The 21,097-nt window shown below is 43.5% G+C and overlaps 1 protein-coding gene across 5 annotated transcripts in view; it reads left to right on the top strand.

Moving 5' to 3' along the window:
* The first annotated feature begins 267 nt into the window (after positions 1 to 267).
* Positions 268 to 21,097, top strand: part of Cpped1 (calcineurin like phosphoesterase domain containing 1) — a 95,270-nt gene continuing 74,440 nt past the window's right edge. For 2 of the 5 annotated variants that reach the window (XM_027940725.2, XM_027940723.2), the window contains exons 1-2: positions 268 to 418; positions 17,602 to 17,820. In XM_027940725.2, coding sequence (XP_027796526.2) covers positions 349 to 418; positions 17,602 to 17,820 — 289 coding nt within the window. In that variant the 5' untranslated portion in view covers positions 268 to 348. The other 3 variants (XM_027940724.2, XM_071605243.1, XM_027940722.2) reach the window with 3 other exon arrangements.

Raw genomic sequence — 21,097 nt, 5'->3', positions numbered from 1 at the left:
AGGGTTGCTGGACTTTTCTTTGTGAAACTTGGCAACTCTACCTTTATCCTTAAAGGTATCCTTAAAGGTATCTAACCCCAAAGACTGAAGCCAAAGGCAGCGGCTGTGCGTGGGGGCTCCAGACACCCGGCCTCCTCTCCCTAGGCGCCAAGATCGATCCCAGAGGGGCGGCTCACGCCTCGGTCCCGCCCAGGCAGCACTAGAGGCGCCCCGAGGGGCCGAGCCCCGCCCCGCCCCGCCCCCAAGAAGAGGGCACCGCCCAGAGTCGGGCACGCAGCGGTTGGGCGCTGTGGGGTTGCCGCTCCCTCCCACGTAGCGTGCGCCGGACTGGCCAGAAACTCGCTCGCCATGTCTGCTGAGGAGGCTGGGGATGTTTTCCACAGAGCCCGGGGCAGGACCCTGGACGCGTTTTCCTCAGGTACCGCTGGCCTTCGCCCAGGAAAAGATCTGCCGAGATGTGGAACCTTCCGCCAGGGGAGCCTTCGGTCCCGGCGCGCGCGCCTCCAGCCGGATCCCATCGCGGGCTGCACTCGGGACCGGGGACCGCAATAGGGGCCGCACCGCCCGCTCTCACGGCTGGAGAGGCGGGTCCGAGCGAGGCGTTCGCGCCGGCGTCCTCGGGTACCCAGGCCTGGCAGTGCGAGAGGGTGAGAGTAAGAGGAAGCGGCCGAGCGGAGTTAGAAGTAGCTCGGGCTCTGCAGTTCCAAGCCCTGCCTAGTCCACGGCCCTCAGCGGACCCGGCCTCAGTTTCCCCGTCTGTAGGACGGGAGGCCTCGTGAGGTCGTGGGCGGCGCTGGAGGAGCGCTCCTGGAGGCCGTGCCCTTCCGGAAGTCGTTCACCACGGGGCACCGTGCACCCCGCTGTAGGGGTTGCTTACTGAGATGGAGTCATTCGCTGCTGTGTTAGCAGCAGCTATCCATGCTAACTGTAGAGTGGCAGGCCGTCCAGACTCGTGGTCCCCCAGGATGCGGGACGGAGGTAATCTGCCAATTAGAGCTGTTAGGAATGTCCACAGATCAGAGTATCGGTGTAACCCACCGTCACTACATGCTAGGCGCTCAGCGAACGTCAGCCATAAGTCAAGAGGAAGCCAGGTTCCCGATTCCCCTTCCCCCCGCCCCCAGCTTTACAACCCCAGGGAGATCACCCAAATGCCCAGCATGATCTGGCTTAATGCCCATTCACCCTTGCCCAGTTTTCCTGCCTCACTGGTTTTCTTGATTTGTGCTTAAAAGGGCCAAGCCCTTTTCCTTCTGAGGATCTTGGCACCTGCCCTTCCGAGCTACCACAGACACTGGTAGTTCTGGTGGACTGGCTCCTTCTCAACTTGAAAGTTCATTTGCTTCCTTGGACTTTCCTACCTCCCTATCCAAAATAGGTGTGTCCTGTAATTCTCTACTTGAACTTCTTTCTTTTCCTTCTTTGCAACTCTTGGTGGGAGAGTGGCAAGATTCTGGAAGTTGTGTGCAGCCAGAAATTCATGTGTGGCAGATTTGGGAAAACATGCCTGCTATGGTGCCATTCTGTAGTGGGGCTTGACCTTGTTCATCAACATGACATCTTTGAGATTTATCTGTAGTGAAATAAGTACTTCCACTTATCTCATTTTCCTACTGGGGAATATTTATGTATTTATAAATGGATGCGTATATTTATAAATATATGCTTTATACATTTTATGGATGGATGTTGAGAGTCTTCAAATTTGCCTCTCTTTATTCTACCTTTGCCTTTCCAAATCTCTCCCCCTTTTCCACAGTGCTCCAGCAGGTTGACTTCTATGGGCTATTACCAGTAGACTCCCTGCACTTTAGCTTCCCTTGTGTTCAACCATCATGAAGCCCCAGCTAGAGACCAGAGGGAGGGGAAAGCCCAAGTCAGCATATTTGTTACACCACTTCCTGTGTAGTTGTGTTGCACTGGCTGTATTCCTCCCTTGAAGCTGCTGCTTCTCTCAATAGTCTTTTTTTTTTTTCTCAGACTCTTTTTCCAGATTTGGGTAGCAACACTCCCTCCCTTCTTCCTTGTAGTTATACGAGTGATAGCAGGTCTGCTTTTCTGTTTATGGAGTACTACACTGTTGTAGTTTCTCCATGCCCAACGTATCCCAAATAATTCCCTTTAAAATCTTCCTTTATTTATCCTAGTTTGAGTATGCCAGCAATTTCCTGCTTTGATCCTGACTGATACAATGTCCATTTAGTTGTTTTTTCACTCTTGTTAACAGTGCTGTTAGGAACATTCTTGTACAAGTCTTTCTGTGGACGTGTGGGAGAGTTTCTCTAGGATGTATACCCAGGAGCAGAGTTCTGGATTGTAGGATATAATCATCCCTAGCTTTACCAGTTATTATCAAATGGTCTTCCAAAGTGATTGCACCAAGTATATGTCCCCCACCTCAGTATAGGAGAGTTACGGATTACTCTGCTATTTTTCTCCGTTTAGGTTGGAGAAATATATATTATGTTCTGCGGTGTCTTGTAGAAAATAGAAAATGGCAGGGAGTGGGGTCACATACCAAACTTTCAGGGGCTCAGAATCCAGGTACAAAGCTATTACACAAAAAGTAACCCATGAGCTCTGAGAGCACTGCAGTGAGAGTTGGGATTTTAAGTACTGGTCCTGGGTGGTGGCAGGATGTTAGCTGATGCCAGGGAGGAAGGAACAGGCTTACATTTGATGAGATGGATTTGAGGTGCTGGCAACTTGTGGGGTGCAGTGCACAGCTAGTGATAAAGGTATGAGTACCATCACAGAGAGGGGAGTAAATGATATTCTTTTAGGATTCAAAGGCGTTGCTAAGGGGAACAGTGTGACATAGTGGACGGTGCATGCATAACTGTCTGTGACTTTAGTGTACATCAGTATTTAAGGTTAAGAGGACCACACTGGAGGGTTAAGAGCAGGAACAGCCAGAAATTCTGAAAGATAAAGCCAGGAGCTAGTGTGACAACATCGCTGGGTGGGAGGACATATGCAGAATGTTTTACAGGATCAGATGTTGCAGAGATCTGGGTGAATGTAAGCTGAGCCCGGCAGCTTTGATAGGTTAGAGGTATCTAAGGCCATATTGGTTCTGCAGAAACACAGCCTCTAGCCTATGGAGGTGGACTTGCCAGAGAACGCAAAGGTACTGGCTCTTCCCTTCTTTTAGAACTCACACTGCCTGTCAGAGGGGTTCATTTATCTCAAACAAGTGTCCCTAAAATCACAGCTTTGCTGACCCTGGCCTGCACTACTAGAAATCCCCTTCAGAATCAGCCATTTTGTTTCTCAAGTGAAACCTGTGCACGGAGTGAAAGAGCAGTTGCTCTGAGGCCCTTTCTCCCAGCAGTGATTTACATGAGTGACATTATTCTCAGCACTTCTTCCAGTAGTGTGATAGGTGAGGCTCTGTTTCAATCATCTGTTCCTTGTTAATATAATGGGCTAGGCTCTGCGGATGGATGTTTATAAAATATAAATTGTGCATGTCTCACCTGAGAAGAGTTGCATTCCTAAGGCATGTTCAGATATTCATTTTAATTAGACAAATTGATAATTATATTTCCTTGACACATATCCTAATTAGGACTACTTTCTCCTAGCAAGTATCTCTTTTGAGAGGCTTATCACATCTGTTCTGCAGAAATTCTCAAAGGGAAAAATATCAAGATAAAATATGTTTAAAAAATTGTGTGTAATTGTTTTTAGGTCCTAAGTCTGATTTTTCCCAGTTCATTTTACCACCAGAGTATTTTCCCCCTCAGAGAACAGGGCTCCTGGGTGGTAATCTTAAGAAGATTATTTCCCTGGACATTTTAAACGTCTGCAGCTGTTCAGAGGAGCTGACTATATTTGCTAATCCTGACTGTTTCTTCGTCTTCTCTGGAAATCCTCTCACATGGCAAGAATAAATGAATTCTCATTAAACTATAACTTTTCCCATCTCTTGCGGGTCTCACCTAAAACTCTTTTTAGAAATAGACCTGGAAATACTTACCCAGGTTTGAACAGGGTTAAAAATAATGTGATTTAAGCAAGTCTAACAAGATGAAGAAGATGATGAAATGAATGCTTCAATTGTGCTGTATGTTTAGTTGTCTTTATTTGAGGAGGCTTCTGTTAAATAAAATTTGTAGGGGGCCATGGATTTGGCCTTGGTACTTGGAATAGGCCCAATAGGCCAAATCAGCACAGAGTTTAATCACAGTAGCTAAACTTTGGTTGATTGCAGGAGGCCCTATAGCCAGTTAACTTGAGTTGTAAATAGCTAAGCTGTAGCCAACTGATTGCATGGTTGACTAAGCTGTTTTCTGTATTCCACTTATGTCTTCTGAGAATGCTGTATGATCTTCCGAGTATGCAATCTGATTTGTTGTTTGGGGTTCTCAGAACCTGCTTTCCTTCTGGGAGCTGCCCATTCACGAATCTGTTTTGTTTTGCTCAGATAACTACCAAATTTAATTGGTCTAAGGAATTTTCCTTTTAACAGTCCCTGTGATTAAACTGGAATGTTTGTTATTTTTTTATCACGTTATTGGAGTTATCAGTTAGCAGGTAGAGAGACTAGTGCATATTAGTATGTAAAAAGTTTACACTGACATTTTCAAAAGACAAACTTGCTTTTATTTCTGGAGTACATTTTTTTGCCTTTTTATTTTTTAGTAACTATTAAGATATAATTTATGTACCGTAACATGCACTCATTTTCAGTTTATAGTTAAATAGCTTTTAGTAGGTTTATAGTGATGCAGTCACAATCTAGTTTTAGAACATCTCCTGTGCCCCCCCAAAAAAGCCCATTTGCAGTCTCTGCATGTTCCCACTCCCTGCGCAAGCAGCTACCGATGACCTCCAGTGATGTGCCTCTTCTGGACCTTTCATATAAATGGAATTGTAATCTGCGGCCTTTGTGGCTGTGTCTGTGCCTTAGCATAATGTTTTTGAGTTTCCTCTACACTGCAGTATGTATTTTTTTTTCCTTTTTACTGAGTGCTGTTTGCTTGCATCAGTAAGCACATTTTGTTTATCCATTCACCCACTGCTGAACTTTTGCCCCTCGCCCTTTGATATTGATAGACATCCACCCATTTGGACCATTTTTTCTTTGTCTTTTATGAATAAAACTGTGAACAGTCACAAGGCTTTAGATGGATATATTTTTTGTTGCTGTTTCTTTAGGTAGATGCATAGGATTGAAATTACTGGGTCATTTAGTAACATTTTGAGGACATGGCAAGCTGTTTGCCAAAGCACCATGTTATATTCCAGCAGTAATGTATGAGTTCCAATTTCCCCACATCCTTGCCAATGCTTGTTATCTGTTTAATATGCCATCCAGTGGACATGAAGTGGCATCTCATTGAGCTTTTGATTTGCGTTTTCCTAATGACTGATGATGTTGAGCATCATTTTGTGTGCTTAGTGTCCACTTGTACATCTTAGAAGAAATATCTCATTAGAGCCTGTGTCTATTTTTTAATTGTGTTTTTCTTTTTATTGTTAAGCTATAGGAGTTCTCTGTGTATTCTGGATATAAGTCCCTTGTCAGATATACGATTTGCACGTATCTTTTTCCATTCTGTGGACTGTCTTTTCACTTTCTGAATGATATTATTTATAGTACCAAAATTTTAAATTTTGATGAAGTCCAATTTATCAACTTACTCTTTTATTGTAAGTTGTGCTTTTGGTGTCATATCTAAGAAATCTTTCCGTAACCCCATCGCACAAAGATTTACTCTTATGTGTTTTCTTATTAAGAATTTTTTAAAAAACGTTTTTATTTTATTTGTTTATTTTTATGTGGTTCTGAGGATTGAACCCAGTGCCTCATTCCTGTGAGGCATGCGCTCTACCCCTGAGCTACAGCCCCAGCCTTCTTATAAGAGTTTTATAGTTTGAGTTCTTCACCTTTAGATCAAATTCTCTTTTGAGTTAGTGAGTTGTATATAGAGAAAGGGTCTAATTATCGGAACATTTCCATTGTTGCTTGTTTTTTAACCACAGTGGAAACCTTATAATTGGTAAGAAAAAAAATAGTTAAAGAAGGGAACCATAAAGAATTATATTATTGCTGAGTGTAGTGGTGCACACTTGTAATCCCAGTTGGGAGGCCGAGGCAAGTTCACAGCCAGCCTCTACAACTAAGTGAGGTCCTACACAATTTAGTGAGACCCTGTCTCAAAATTCAAAAAAAAAAAAAAAAAAGGACTAGAAATGAGGCTCAGTGGTTGAGCACCTCTGTGTTCATTATTCAATTTCTGGTACAAAAAAAAAAAGAATTACATGGTTACTTTTAACATTTCATTTTAGTGTAGCCCATAAATGTGCATCTATGTACCAATCTTTAGGGGTCACCAAGGGCTTGCCTTGGGGTATGGGTTCACAGATAGGCATGCTTGTAGCTTTTCTTGCATGAACACCATACACCCATAATGAAGCTTTTCCAGTTGGGTTTTTTCCAAGGGACAGATAGTTCGTAATCACCTGGGAAACATTCCCAGTGAAGGATTCCTCTAGGCTTATATTTTCTCCTTAAGTGTTTAACACTTCTCCCTAGCACCTAATTTGATGGTATTTTATTTTTGCCAACTCGCGTTTATTGAGTCTTCCCAAAGCATTTATATTGGTTTTATTAGAAACGACCTGTTACATTCACATTTCACTGGTTTATACATTTCATTAAATCAGGTGATTAAAAAATATGTGGCAGCATCAACAGATTTGGAGACAACTCATAACAGACGTTTGGCGATCAAGCTCCTTGAGGGACAGGTGCAGAAGTTGGGGAGGGTGTAGGGCAGCCCAGCTGCCCCTGCAACGGTGCCTTTTACAGAGGCTTGGAGGCTGGTCAGAGCTTCAGGCAGCCTATTGCAAGTCTGCTCAAAGGCCTCTGCTGGAGGAGGTTTGGCTTGCAGCTGCCTGGAGGAAGGGTTCTCTCTGCATCCAGGCCTCTGTTTGCCTAGCCTTGCACCTTTAGGGCTGCATGTGCCCAGAAAGCACACCTTCCAGTTCTCCCCAAGGTCTGCCTAGGCTGACAGCCTGGGAATGGGGCAGGGGAACATGGGGAATGGGGCAGAAGTCATAGCAAGCATCCACCATTAACTCCCCAAATGGAGTCCTGCTTTTGAAAAGCCAAAGAAGGTTCTGGAAATGTCTTTTTCCCCTTTAACTATTGTCCAGAATAGTGTTGACCGAAGCCAGTGATGCTGAAAGCCACCTGGCCAAGAAGTCCTGGCCCATCTGCTTTCTTGGTTCTCTGAAGGGTTGCAGATAAAGATTTTGGCAGGTCCTCCATCCCCGGATGGCAACTGTGGCAGCCAAGCTGTGACTCAGAAGCTTTTGTGTATCTTAAAAACCACCTTTTGGATTCATTTGGACTATGAAAAGAGGCTGGGTAAATTCACCTTGATGCTTAGGACACGTAATTTAGAGACTCTGAAGGTTGCTGTCATGGTTAATTATTAGGGATAGGTATGGTTTTTAAAAACCACTCTTCTCATACCACACAATTCACCCTTTTAGAGTGTTTAATTCGATAGCTTTTAAGGTATTCAGAATTGTATAGCCATCACCACAATCAATTTTGGAATATTTCTATAACCTCAAAAAGGAACCCTGTACCCCGATAACTGTCACCAGCCCCCAAGGCCTAAGCACACACTAATGAAGGGCACTGTCATCTTCTGCATTACGTCTGACGGTTTTACAGTGGGGCTTTTAGCTTGTTAAACCAAGAAGAGTCCCAGAGTGGTAAATATTGTTTAGCTACTGGTTTTTTTTTAGACCACTAAAATAAGATTAGTCCCCTGAGAAGATGAAGGGTATTGCCGAAGACTTTTAGATTGTGATTCACTGTGCAGATTGCTACTGTGAGGAACTGCAAAAATTGCATTTCGTTGGCATTTGCTCTTTAGCCAGAAAGCCTCCAGGCAGCTGTAAAGCTACCCATCTTTGCTGTTTTGTAACCAAAGCAATATCCACAGTGTATGAAGGGAAAGATGCTAAGACAAAGCATGTAAACATGTAATCTCATCAGGTATTTTCTGAGCCTTGCTTTGTGGGAACAAAAAAATAGGTAAGACTTCAGTAGCCTTGACTTTGCTAAGACAGGGTCCAGGTGACTGAATAGTTGTCATGGTAACTACCTTTACATTTGACCACTTATCCTGTGCCTAGTCTAAATGCGTTATAGGTACTCACTCATTAATTCTTCAGAACAAGCCTTTTGAGAGAGGGGTGCTGTTATTTTTACTTTACCCATAAGAAAACTAAAGGCCAGAGAGGTTAAGGAACTCGCATGGTGTCACATAGTTGGTAAAGGTTGAAATGGGATTTAGAATGTAAGACTCAGTTCTGGACTAGGACCAGGTGAGGGTTTGGGAGTTGGAGGCCCAAAGTTGGGCAGGGGCTTTAAACCCCTCATCAAGCCTGCATGCCCTGGTGTGAGCTTATCCCTGTCTCCTCCTCCAGCCTCATATTCACACAGGGTCTGGGCACTTGTGGGGCCCCCTCCCTGGGGTGCAGTTCCAGAGGCCCCCCTGCCAATCACTGTGTCCTATGTCATCCTGATGGGTTCTGTGATCCCAGCAAGCCAGTGTGTCACTAGGCTATTTAGTTGTTTCCTGCTCGTCTTCCTCGCTATTCTGTAGGATCTTAGGGAATGGGACCCGTAACCTGCACACTGCTGAATGTCCACGACTGGCATAGCATGTGTTATAGAGCCTGAGTGGCATCTGCTCACAGGAAGGGGGCAGTCTCTGTGGTAGAGTCGGTATGGGCTGGACTGGCCTGGATAGATGTAATTTCAGCAGGAAGTTGGTAGAGTAGAGTACCCGAGGGAAGGGGTGGAAGTGGTGGGGTATGTTTGGGGAGCAGATTGTGGTTCATTCTGGAGGGATGGCGTGGCATGTCTTGAGCAGGGTTTCTCAGCCTCAGGTTTGTTGGCGTCATTGGCTGGATTGTTCTTTGTCATGTGGCTCTGCCTGTGTATTATGGGATGTTTAGCAGCATGTCTGCCCTCTACCCACTGGATTATGGTAGTACTACTCATCTCCCAGTGATATCCAAAAATGTCTGTAGACATTTAATGTCAAAATCACCCCCACTGATTTTGGATGTCCCTTGTCTAATGGGACCAGTGATACAGCTGGAAAAGCTTTAGGCTCATTTTAGCCCCCAGCGTCAGAATGAGCAGGGATTCAAGGACCTCTCCATCTGGTCAGCACATGTTTGCTGCCTGCCTGCCTCCTGCCAGAGCTGGATGATGTGGCTGGTGATATGCTGGAGTGGGCAGCAGACATGAGCCTGTCCTCGTGGAGATTCAAGGCTAGTGGCTCTTTAGCAGGGAAGAGGTTTTGGTGATCAGCGTGGGGGCAGTGCCTGCTGTGGGCAGGGGCTGCCATGAACAGTGTAGGGAGCTGTCCCCCTTGCTGGGAGTGTTGAAGACCTGACCAAAGAGAATGGCAGTGTGGGACAGGAAGTGGGACTGTTGCATGGGTGTTGTAGAAGTGGAATGCTACAGCTTGGCTGGCTGTGTGTATGTAGTGATGCACGATCCCAAGATCTGTAGATTGGGAGACTGGAGATGATGGTGGCAAAATATGAGACATCTGCAGAAGGAACCAGGGTAAATGAATGAAGGATGATGAATTTGCTTGTGAAAATATTGAATTTAGGGTAGAAATTCCAAGCTTGGAGCTCAGACCAGTCCAGAAAAATATACCTATTTTTAATTTTTGAGTTAATTCTTTAGCTTTCTACTCAAATGGAGAAATGTGGCTTCCCAGTATTCCCAATTCCTGTATTGTTTTGAATCAGACAAATTAATAGGAGCCAAAACCTTGAATTGTTAAGTATTTGTACCCTGTAATGATGTGATGTGATAATGATAGGAGCCTACTAATTAGATTGCTAAACCAATATCATTTTAAATCTGTGTTCCCAAACTGGACTTAGAAAGTGTGACTTTCTGTTACAAAAATTAACTTAAGAGAGCCATTTATCACTGTGTTCCACCTTGAACTATTTTTGGTTCTATGTAGGTAACAGGTATAGCTCTTCACAAGAGCACAGATATGACTGTTTTAGTTGTTAATGGCATGGTGACTCTCCTTGGTCTTTTCCTGGTCAGTGATGAAAACAGTGACTCATTTGCTTTGGGGTATGCATTTATTATAGTCTGTGATTAGCTGGTAATATGGAAAGGATCAATGAAATTTCTAATTCTTGGTATATATTAAAAAGTCAGCTTTCATTAACAATTGACAAATATGCCTGAGAGGTATAATAAAAATGAACGAGAGGAAATATATTGGCAGAGACAAATCCAAGAAAACATTAGTTTGTGATATTGAAACTGCAAACTGTAAAGAGAATTGCAATTGGAATGTCTGTCCTTCAGGCAGGATTTTTGGCATATAAACAGAGTCTCATAGGGAGGATTAATGGTGAGGCATTGTATGAATTCTTACAGGCTTTTAAGATTCTTCTCTGTATGCAGTTGCTTTGCACCTGATTAAATTGTTTAAAGAAAACTCACAAGTCTTTTCTGCACATAGTTTAATATTACTCCAAATCCACTGTTTAATTTCTCAATTTTGAAAGATGGTAGCTATGATAGTCTCTTAATAGTAGAAATTGGAAGTGGCCAATCTTATTTTTCAATGAAACAGATAAACAGGATTTCTAAGGCAAATTATTTCTGAAAATATATTTTAAAGTTAATTTTAAAACTTGATTTAGAGAATGGTGGTCATTCAGTATGTTTTTTTCCTGGCCTGTTTAGACAGACATAGACGCTCTAGCTAGACATGGCTTCTCTGTAATTGTGCCAGTGTTGTCATCTTGTTCTGAAATCAGCCTTGTGGCAGAATGGGCATTTCGGGCCTGTTTCTGCCCAGTTTCTGCCCCTGGCTCTTTGTTAGTTCCACTCATTTTATTTGCATTTGTTGGGTCTTCTCTTTCCCACCTTGAGCAAAAGGGAAGGGTTACCATAGATAAGGGCTATGGTTGCAGGTGCCTGCAAGGGCCAAGTGTAGTCTATGTCAATTTCAAGAGCATAAGCCCCATGTAAAGAGCCACATAGCCCCAGCCAATCCTTGGCACTGTCCATTTGGGCCCAGTGTAACCAGATTTTCCACGAGAATCCAGAAATCCAGGCATATATCAAACTCATGAATTAAAAATGTTGGCAACAAATTAAGAATTTTATAAACACTGCGTGGGCCCAGCAGAACACATCTGCTAGCCAGACCTTGAGTTTGTCATGTCTGGAGGAGATCACCAATTAGCACTCTCCAGAGATAGGTGTCTGGACCCCAGCCTGTACCCTGAATCAGCCTGTGTTTTTGGCAGAAACTGTGGACATCACAGGCGACCAGGAGAACACTCTGGGCCTTGTCAGCATTATCTTTATGAGAGTATCATTTAATTTAACAAAAAGTTCCATTTGAAAGAATATTTTTTGGAGACAAAAATGCCTGCAACAAGATGGACAACTTTTGGGCAGCCAGGGGCCTATTCCTTCTTCTTTGTGGCTCTCTCCAGCTCAACAGCACTGAGATCATGACTAGCCCTTTGGTAAAAGCTGCTGCTCACCAATAGTGTGATCTTGAACTTGAGCCCTGGGACCCCTGGCCAGGCCTCAGTATCCCACTTTGGTTAAGTGAAAGGCTGGTTACAGCAACCCTGCCAGTCTTTCCCGTAATGACAGTGTCCAGTGCCTTCTGTGAGTTAAGCTCTTTAAGGTGGTTTACAGTAAGTGGGTTACTTTGCTCAGTACTAGAATGTCAGGAGCAAACTCGGAGGTCACCTGAGTAACTTATGTTGCCATCTGTGGCTGACTCTTATCTGTGCCCCATAATCCTACCTCCTGGTGTTCAGGCCCTGTGTGTTAGAAGGAGCACAGCAGAAGTGAGGGGATGTCATATTCATCTGTGCTCCACACAGGATTGTAACTCCATTTGCTAACAGATCTCTCCTGTACTGGTGCTAATGAATCAAGTTTCCATGTTTTTGAGATGCCGAAGGAACCTGGGGGTTGCCCCTGGCTCACAGCCAGTGAGAAACTGATGCCCCCAAGTCCCACATCCCATAAGAAGCTACATCCCACCAACAACTTCAAGGGCTTGGAGCAGATCTCATCCCATGTTAGTCTTTAGCTGATTCCTCAGCACTGGCCAGTGCTTGATTGCAGCTCAGGAGACTGAGCAGTGGACAGGCTAAACCATGCCAGAGCCCTGAACCCAGGAACTGTGAGGTATTAGATGAGTATCCGTCTTCAGCTGCTCCATGTGTGCTGATTTGATGTATAGCAGTGGATAGCTAAATATCATTTCTTTGTGTTTGTTGAAAGATTAAATTCATTATGGGTATTCTTACTCATAGCTGATTTTGGTATTTTAGTTAAATGTATGCTTTACTGTGTATCAACACTAAATACACCATAGGCATCATCCAGAGCTTTGTATCAGGTGTTTCCAAAGATTACTGTCTTATTTTGGTATCATCTGTGTCAGAAATGAGATTGAAATTTAATCGACTCACTTTATGTCATTTATTTCACAAGTACTTACCTTACCTCAAAATTTGACCAGGGTCTCATCAAAGTCATCAGTTAGGGCTCCTTTATATGTTCTAAGAAAAATATGCATCTTTCTGTTGTACTTTTAAACACCTGTGTGATGCACATACATCCTTGCTTGTGGATGCATACACTATCCATCATAGTCACATATAATCAAAAGTGTCAGAACTCACTAGTACAGAATTCCCCAGTTAATTTCTTAACATTCAAAGCACCTTGACTTGATTTTGAAAGGCACATGTAAAGGGTGACAACTAGACATTCATCAACAAAACTGAGAAATGTTTAGGACCAAATACCTGAAGTGAACATAGGCAGGGCCTAAAACCAAGCAGGAAGATTGCAGACCAAAACAAAACTAACAAAAATATAACACACTAACAACAACAAAATAACCTCTAGCCAGGCACATCGGTGACACCTGTAATCCCAGCTGCTTGAGAGGCTGACAGGAGGATCCTACATTCCAAGCCAGCCTGGGCAACTTACTGAGACCCTGTCTAAAAATTAAGTGGGGGGGGGGGCACTGGGAATATAACTAAGCACTCACCTGGCATGTAGGAGGCTCTGGGTTCAATCTCCAGCACCAGCACTACCACCAACAAAATCCCTCACAGTGGAGTTTCAGTTTAGGGAAGTAGAAGTCACTCCTGTTTCTTATCCAATACACTGAAATGGCCAGGGAGCAGAGTTCCTTGATGAATTCCAGGCCCTGGCTTCCCAAACGGGTTTGCACAAAGGTCACTGGGGATTCTTTCCAATGTAGACTCCATAGGTCTGGGCCGGCTAGAGAGTCTGCCTATCTAACCTACCTTGAAAGCCTGTAGATGCTCCGGGTCTGCTGCCAGGAACCCAGCCCTGCCCCCTGTGCCTGTGAGCAGCCTTTGTCATTGCTGTCCTGTCATCCTTGCCTCTTCCCTTGCCCTTGAGCCTCCATTCCCAGGAGTTTCTTAGAGCAGTGGTCAGGATTTCCCTCTTTGTGCAGTTTCACATGCAAAGTCTTTCTCTAGGAAAAGAGGTGAAAAGCTGAATCTCTAAGTGAATTTGGTTTTGATTTTGGTTTTGGTTTTGGCAATAATGACGTGCTCTTGATTGTGCTGCTTTAGAAATGGGCCTCAACTTAGCCAAACGTGTGGCTTGAACTGCCAGAGCAATGTTTCCAGAGGGTCCCCTGAGAGTTGGACTGTGCACAGGGCAGAGGCTTGTCTTTGCCTTGAAAGGGAATGTGTGGGAAACTCACCCCAACCCTCACAGACATTGGTCAGTTGCTACCCAGGGCCTGTCCTGGGGATGACTGGTCTTTGGTGAAATAATTTAATGCACATATTGTTAAGAATTCAATTTCATAATGGAAAAAGCTATCCTTTTGAGGGATTCAAGAGTTGTTATAAAAGATTTCTCCTTTTAGAACTAAGCATGGTAAAGCCCCAAATGTTTAATTCGGCCTTGAATTAAAATTAAAATGAGGGGTTGGGGTTGTGACTCAGTGGTAGAGTGCTTGCCTCACACACCTGAGGCACTGGGTTTGATCCTTACCACCACATAAAAATAAATAAATAAAATAAAGATATTGTGTCCATCTACGACTAAAAAATATTTTTAAAAATTAAGATGAGACCAAAGACCACCAACTTCTGAGCAGGATCCAGATGCCTTGGAGAATTTAGAGCCCAGAGTCAACAAATTACCTTATTAGATAAAGTAGGTTGAGTCTGGATGTGTTAGCTGTCATTCATCTTAAATTGAATCTTTTTTGTGCCTCGTCATCCTAAAATGGACAGCCTTTCTTAAGTTTTTACTAGGTAAATAAGTAATGAAAGATTTATTTTAATAGCTCCAAAGACTATTGACTTTTTGAGGCTGTAACTATTTGTCAGAGGAAACTACTTGTTAAAATGTTTGCTGTGGGGAACGGTTTCTAAACTCTGTTGTAGAAGGTTGATTTATGCTGCGACCTTGGGTGCTGATCACCTCTCTGATCTGGTTCTGATTAATTTATACAGTTTAAATGGCTCTGCAAAGGGCCTCAGAGTCGGAACACAGCTAAAAGCATTGAGCAGTGTACAAAGGTTATTAAGCAAGTAAAATAAATAAATGTTGTTAACAACTTTAAGACATGAAGCAGAATTCAGCTTTTCTTATTTTGTGAAACACACTCAGCTCTTTTGAAGTCTCCTTGACCCTTTCACCCTTTGTCTCTTCTACCTGATTCATAGGTATCCATCTCTGTGGAACATTTTACCCTGAAACTCAGTGGCTTGAAGTAGCAAACCTGTTTTATCTCACATTTTCTGTGAGGAGTCTAGGTTCTTCTGCCCCTGAGTCTCCTAAGGCTGTTCCAGGGGGTCAGCCATGGCTCTGGTCTCATCTGACTCACTGCTCCACCTGTTGGCAGGATGCAGTTTCTGAGCTGTTGGCCCCAGGTGTCCTTGCCATGCTGGCCACTTCATAGGGCCATTTACAACATGACAGCTCATAACCTCCTGGGAGGGCAGAAGGAGGGAGATCATGGTCTTTCTCTAGCCTGCTTTGAAGGAACAGCCCATCATTGTATTCTGTTATGGGGAGCAGGTCATTAGGTCCACCCCACACTCGAGGGTTACATAAGGATGTGAATATCACCAGGTGGGATCTTTGGGGACCATTTTAGTCCCTCTGCCACACATGGTAAGGGTTGGATGAATGAGCAAACCCTTCAGTGGTGCCGTCTTGCCATCCTGTGCAACAAGACGTGCACATGTCAAACATTCCTCCTTCATACTGGGTCCTGTGCTGGTCTGTGGAACAGCCGTGCCCTTGGCTGTTGACTAGTGTGTTGATGCACGTGTGCCATTTGTTCTATAAAATGCATACAAGTAATTTTGTTCACTTATTTTTAAGCTTCTGAAAAGGGAATTAAGAAGATAGTGGTAGGCTAAAGCCAGAGGTCCGCTCTGAGATAGCCAGCTCCGTGGGAGGTTCCATGGAAGGTTCCATGGAAAGGCTCTTTGTTACAGCTCAGTCTCCCCCTTCTGGAGGCTTTCCCTGTCCACTCACCCAAACCAGGTCTTACCGCTCTGAGTTCCCTGTATAGTCCCAAGCTCTTCCTGCTTTCTCCCTGAATAGCCCCAAGCTGTTCCTGCAGCTTTCCTTGTTACTGGCTCTCTCCCAGGAGAACTGAGCTCAGTGAGAGCAGGGCCTCCTCTGTCCAGATCATCCATGTATCACCAGCTCCTCACCTGGCGCCTGGCAAACAATAGGCTCTCGGTATACTACCAGATATGTGTGAATCAAACACAAGGTCATTAAATCATTCTAAGGAGCTTTTTGGAAGCCATACTATAGCTGTGACTTTCAAAGGGGATACCATTGGTTTAGGTAGCACGTAGACTACATTAGTTTATTAAAAAAAGAAAAATAAAAACAGCATGAAGATCATGGACAGTTTTGTCCTAGCCTTTAAGGCCTAGTGGGACACTAGGAAAATCACACTGCTTCTCTGGGCCTCAGTTTCCTCAAAGGACAAGGGAGGGAACTATAAACCAAGGCTGCTCAGATGGAGCTATATCCCTGGATCCTATCTGGGAAGTGTGGGTTCTGGTTTTCATGTCTTCAACATTGGTCTGCACCTAAGATTTTGTTTGAAGAAGGAATCAGAAAAACACACACACACACACACAAGAAAACAAGCTAAACTTTTGCACAGCTAGTGGCCACACCAGTTGTGGTGTATAAGGATGGAGTTGTAGTGGCAGTTGTGGTGTATAAGAATGGAGTTGCAGTGGCAGTTGTGGTGTATAAGGATGCAGACTCCAGATCCCCAAAGCTCCGGCCTAGCAGAACCAGTCTGAAGAGCAGTCCAGGTGATTTATGCTCAGGGCACCCAAGAGAGAACCCTTTCCAAGACCAGAGGTTGATCAACCAGTAAAAAATGCAAATAAGAGAAATGCAGTAGGGTGACTATGGATAACAGTAAGTAAGTAAGCTAGAAGAAGGGATTTTTGAACATTCTCACCGCAAAGAAATGATAAACGTTCAAGAAGATAGACCTGCTCCTCCTGATTTGAACATCCCATCCACAGAATATACTTACATCAAAACATCACCCAGTGCCTCATAAGCATGTACAACAGTTATGTCTCAATTAATAAAAAAAATCTTAAAAGATGAATTGTTGTTAGGAGCCTACTGTAAAGCATGGTGACGGTTTCATAATAATGTATTATACTCAAAACTTGCTAAGAGAGTAAATCTTAGGTTTTCTCACCATCCAAACACAAAAGGAAGCTGAGGCGATGAATATGTTAATGAGTGATCCTGGTGATCTTTTCACAGTGTGTATGTGTGTTGAGTCATCAAGTTGAACATCTTAAATGTATACATTTTTCCCCCATCAATTTTACCTCAATAAAGCTGGGGAAAAAAGAATGTCAATCCCTTCCTTGCCCATGGCCACCTCACACTACCTTTGAAATTTTAGCATTGACTTTTCTTCTTTTTTTCACATTGACTTATTTCAAGATTTCATTTTTGGCACCACATTTCCCACCAGATAACCAGAGCTTCCAGCGCCAAGTTTGCTAATTAAAATTGTGTCACATCCCCAAAACAGCGCAAATGGTGCCATTAAGCCTGGCAGAAAAGTATTTGTAAGTACTTTACCTAGTAATTTAAATATAATACTTCTGGAAGCATTCAGTTTAGGGTGTTTTCAATTCTAATGAGAACCCTGTTGCAGAGTGTCCACACGGCTGCTGTTGTGGTCTGTGCTTCCTTTTGGCTACTCAGCTCTTCAGCAAGCAGCTTGGTTGCATGGCTGCAGCAGTCCATGTGGCTTCCTGTGGCCTTTGGGAATCACCAGGTCTCAGGCATAATTAGTATAAATCAAATGCTCTAGACTATGACAGGAAAATAGTATGTTTGAACAGCAGCTTATTAAAATGACCTATTTAATTTAAGAAAAATATCATATCCACTTGCATGGTAACCTGGATGCTTTCACTGACAGGTTTTATGCCATTTCTCTCTTGCCCCCTTTTCTTTTTTTTAAGAAAAGGAAAGAGAATGGAAAGGCCCATTCTACTTCATCCAGGGTGCGGACCCACAGTTTGGGCTGATGAAGGCCTGGTCCACTGGGAACTGCGACAGCAGCGGTGATGAGTGGGAGCAGGAGATCCGCCTCACTGAGCAAGCCATTCAGGCCATCAACAGGCTGAACCCCAAGCCCAGATTCTTTGTTCTTTGTGGCGACCTCATCCACGCCATGCCAGGTAAGACGGGTCCTCGCTGGGACCATTTCGCCTTCAGCCAATCATGACCACGTACATGGGCAAGGAAAGAAGTGATTTCCCCCCAGAGGCATCTCTCTGTGGTAATGGCCCCTTCCTTTTCAAGATTGGTGCAGTATCACTGCACATCAGAAAAGGCACATTCATTTTATATTTAGAATTTGGTGAGATTAATCACAGTAGTTAAGGAGAGCTACTGTCCTGATGATCTGGGTTTAATATGAAAAGTAGACCAGGCCCCCCTCACCTCCACCCCATGTCACTTTCCCACATTTCTAGGGACAAACCTGAACTGTTTCCATATTTCATATTCATAAATATAATCTGCTTTCTCTCCCCTCTTCTTACTGTTAACTTCTGTATTTGTTGGTGCTTTTTCAGTAGCAAATTAGAAAAATTTATTCTAAAGTAGTTTAAGTTGTTAGTCTTGTCCACATTGCTTTTATGGGGCTGTAAAGTTCAGGGACAGATCTGGGCTTCGGATATAGCTGGATCTAGGGGCTCTAAGGTTGTTAACTGTGCTTGGTCTCACCATTGCCCAGCTCTGTTTTCTCTAAGTTGACTTCATTTGAATGGAGGTTCTCTCTACATAGTGGCTCTTAGGAGCTCTAGGTTTATACCCTTTTTACAGAAATAACAGTGTAAAGTGCCCTATTTTTGGTGGTTCAGTCCAAGTTCCAGATCTCACTCATCTAGCTCACATGGCCCCAGGGTGTGAGGTCAGCTCCACTATAATCATGCAGTCTGAAGAACAGGATCCTTTCTCTAAAGACAACTAAAATGCTGGGAATGCAAAAACAGCAGTTGCCTTTCGGAGCTCCCCTCCCTTTTGTTTTATCTGTTCTAATGTTCTTCTCTCCCAGGCAGGGCTGAAGCCCAGTGAGCAAGTATAAGCAAGTAGAAAGTGTCCCTGCCCATCAGGGAGGCAGAGCTGGCTCCCAGGGCCTCTGCTCTTATCTGTGTCCCTATCTCTGCTTAGAGGAACAGAGATGACCTGAAGACCATGGCAAAAAACACAGCAGTGGTTGTGGACCCTCACTAAGGGCTAACTTTACCTTCTACCTGTACCCTGGGAACCTGAGTCCTGCCATGATCTCTTACTTCCCTAGAGTCCAGGGTACTTCACAGGAAGCCTGAGGCTGTTAATTTTTCTCCACCAAGGCCTACTTGTCTGGTGGCCTCTGTCTCCAAACAAAAGCCAGAGTGAAGATGTAAGAATGAAAAACGGGCAGCCAGAATTGTTCTGCCTGGTGTTCCAGGAGCACAGTCAGCAGGGAGAACCCTCAGACCTCCCCTCGTTCTCTATTTACTCATAGTTTGCATTGAGTCACGTGTGTATGTGCCCACGTCATTGCCTGTACCAGGGAGAACCCAGTGCCCTTATCCCTGGGGAGGCACCATTGATGGACCCGGTGAACACAAACCCTTCCCTCCTTAAGGCCTCAGTTTCTAAGCCAAGAACCCACTGAAGCAGCAAGAATTTGAAGCTTCCATCCATCTAGAGCCAATCTGGGACAGCAGCTTCATACCTCTGCGGCAGAGGTAAGCATCCCACTGGCTCTATATAGAAACGTATTCATGAAGATGGTCCTGAGTTTGCAGAGAGGTAAAAATCTCAGCTGCTTGTAAACTTGGCCACCCTGGGCAATGCATGGCTGAGGGCTCACAGGTGCTGAAGTTGTGCAGTACCGAAGCAACTACTCTGCCCAGGCTTCTGAAGGAGTCAGAAATCACAGAGGACTGAGTAAAAGAAGATGAAATGTTAACGAATGGATTAGTGCTACTTCCAAATGGTCTGACTTGGGATTATGTGGCCGTATGTGCACATCAGCTTGTACTTTCAGTCTGGACCACGTGTTGAGCCAACTTCTGCTTCTTCTGCACACTTGAATATAAGATTCCAAGTTACATTTTCTGTCTAGTGATTTTTTTTTCTTAAAAACAGAATATTTTGAGATTCACTGGAATTACATTAACATGTTCTCATAGATGTTTACGGATTTGTTCTGATTTATGTTAATGTATTCAGTCATATTTCAAAATCAGATTTAAAATAAAAGCTTTCCATGCAATTATATTGCTTCTTAAAAAGAATATATTGTGCATAAGTAAAATTCATACTTTTTATGATCAGTCCTACCACTTGGTCAGAAGACTTTGTAAATATGAACTGGCAAAGTTTTGAAGATGTCTCCTATATTCATTGTGACTAGAGCAGAATTCATAGTTTCTTCTGAAGATTGGACTATTTTGTGGGGTTTTAACTGAGCCAGTGAGAGGACTCTTAACTGTTTTGAATATTGTGGTTTGAGATTAAACAGAACATTTTAAAACTACTAAACTACTTATCATTTTTTTAATGTGCAATAAGTGCCTTCCCTTTCATTTAGCTTGTACACAGGGCAAATAATTAGAAAAGTAATTATTGGTTTTGACTGCTTAGCACATTGTAAATTATCAAATGCATATATTAATAGGCAGCAAAAATCAGAAAGTATGCTTTTAACTCCACCATAAATAATATCTTGGACCTAGTAGATTCAAGTTCAAAATGAAGCAAAAAATCTTTCAGAATAATGTTTTTTTTAAAATGAAAGTCATAATATCTTTTCCATTATAAATATCCATTATAATATTCATTTCCCACAAATACTCATTGTGTGCAGAGAAGGTGCTGATTGCAATACTAGATGCTGTGGACACAGTAGTGGCAGTGAGAGGCCAGGTCCTCCTTTGCAGTTTAGGAATGCAAAAATAGCAGTTGCCTTTCGGATCTCCCCTCCTGAAGGAAAGTGCAGGGGCATGGATGATAAGGGGAGCTACTGCTACCAAAGCTCATAGGGAGAAACCTGAGAAACGCGACCTTCTTCATTTTGAAAAAGCCCATTTTATTTTGAGCATGTGCTTTCATTCTACAGACATCTTTGGTGTTATCTAGGTATTTTCTTATTTTATGAAGCTTCTGTATGAGCTAAGCTATACTAAAAGTAGCATTTGTACAAAAAAAAGTAGATTTGTACAAATAAAGAGCCCATTGATATTTAGTTCTTCAGTCTTAAGCCCAAGGTCACTTTGGTCAGCCCCCTGGTGTTGAGGCATTGACTCACTGCTAGTGTCCTCATGAATATTATTATTCAAGCAATTCCATGTGGAGCTGACAAACCAGAACATGTGGCACAGTGAGGGAGCAAGAGATTCCTGTGAGCCTAGACGTTTGCTGCTAACACACATGTCCATTCCTGTTCGTTAAAACTTGCTA

The sequence above is a fragment of the Marmota flaviventris genome, chromosome 19 (genome assembly GCF_047511675.1).
Source record: "Marmota flaviventris isolate mMarFla1 chromosome 19, mMarFla1.hap1, whole genome shotgun sequence".
Classification (NCBI taxonomy): domain Eukaryota; kingdom Metazoa; phylum Chordata; class Mammalia; order Rodentia; family Sciuridae; genus Marmota; species Marmota flaviventris.
Note: the sequence above shows the minus strand (reverse complement) of the source record. Positions and strands in the feature narration are given on the sequence as shown.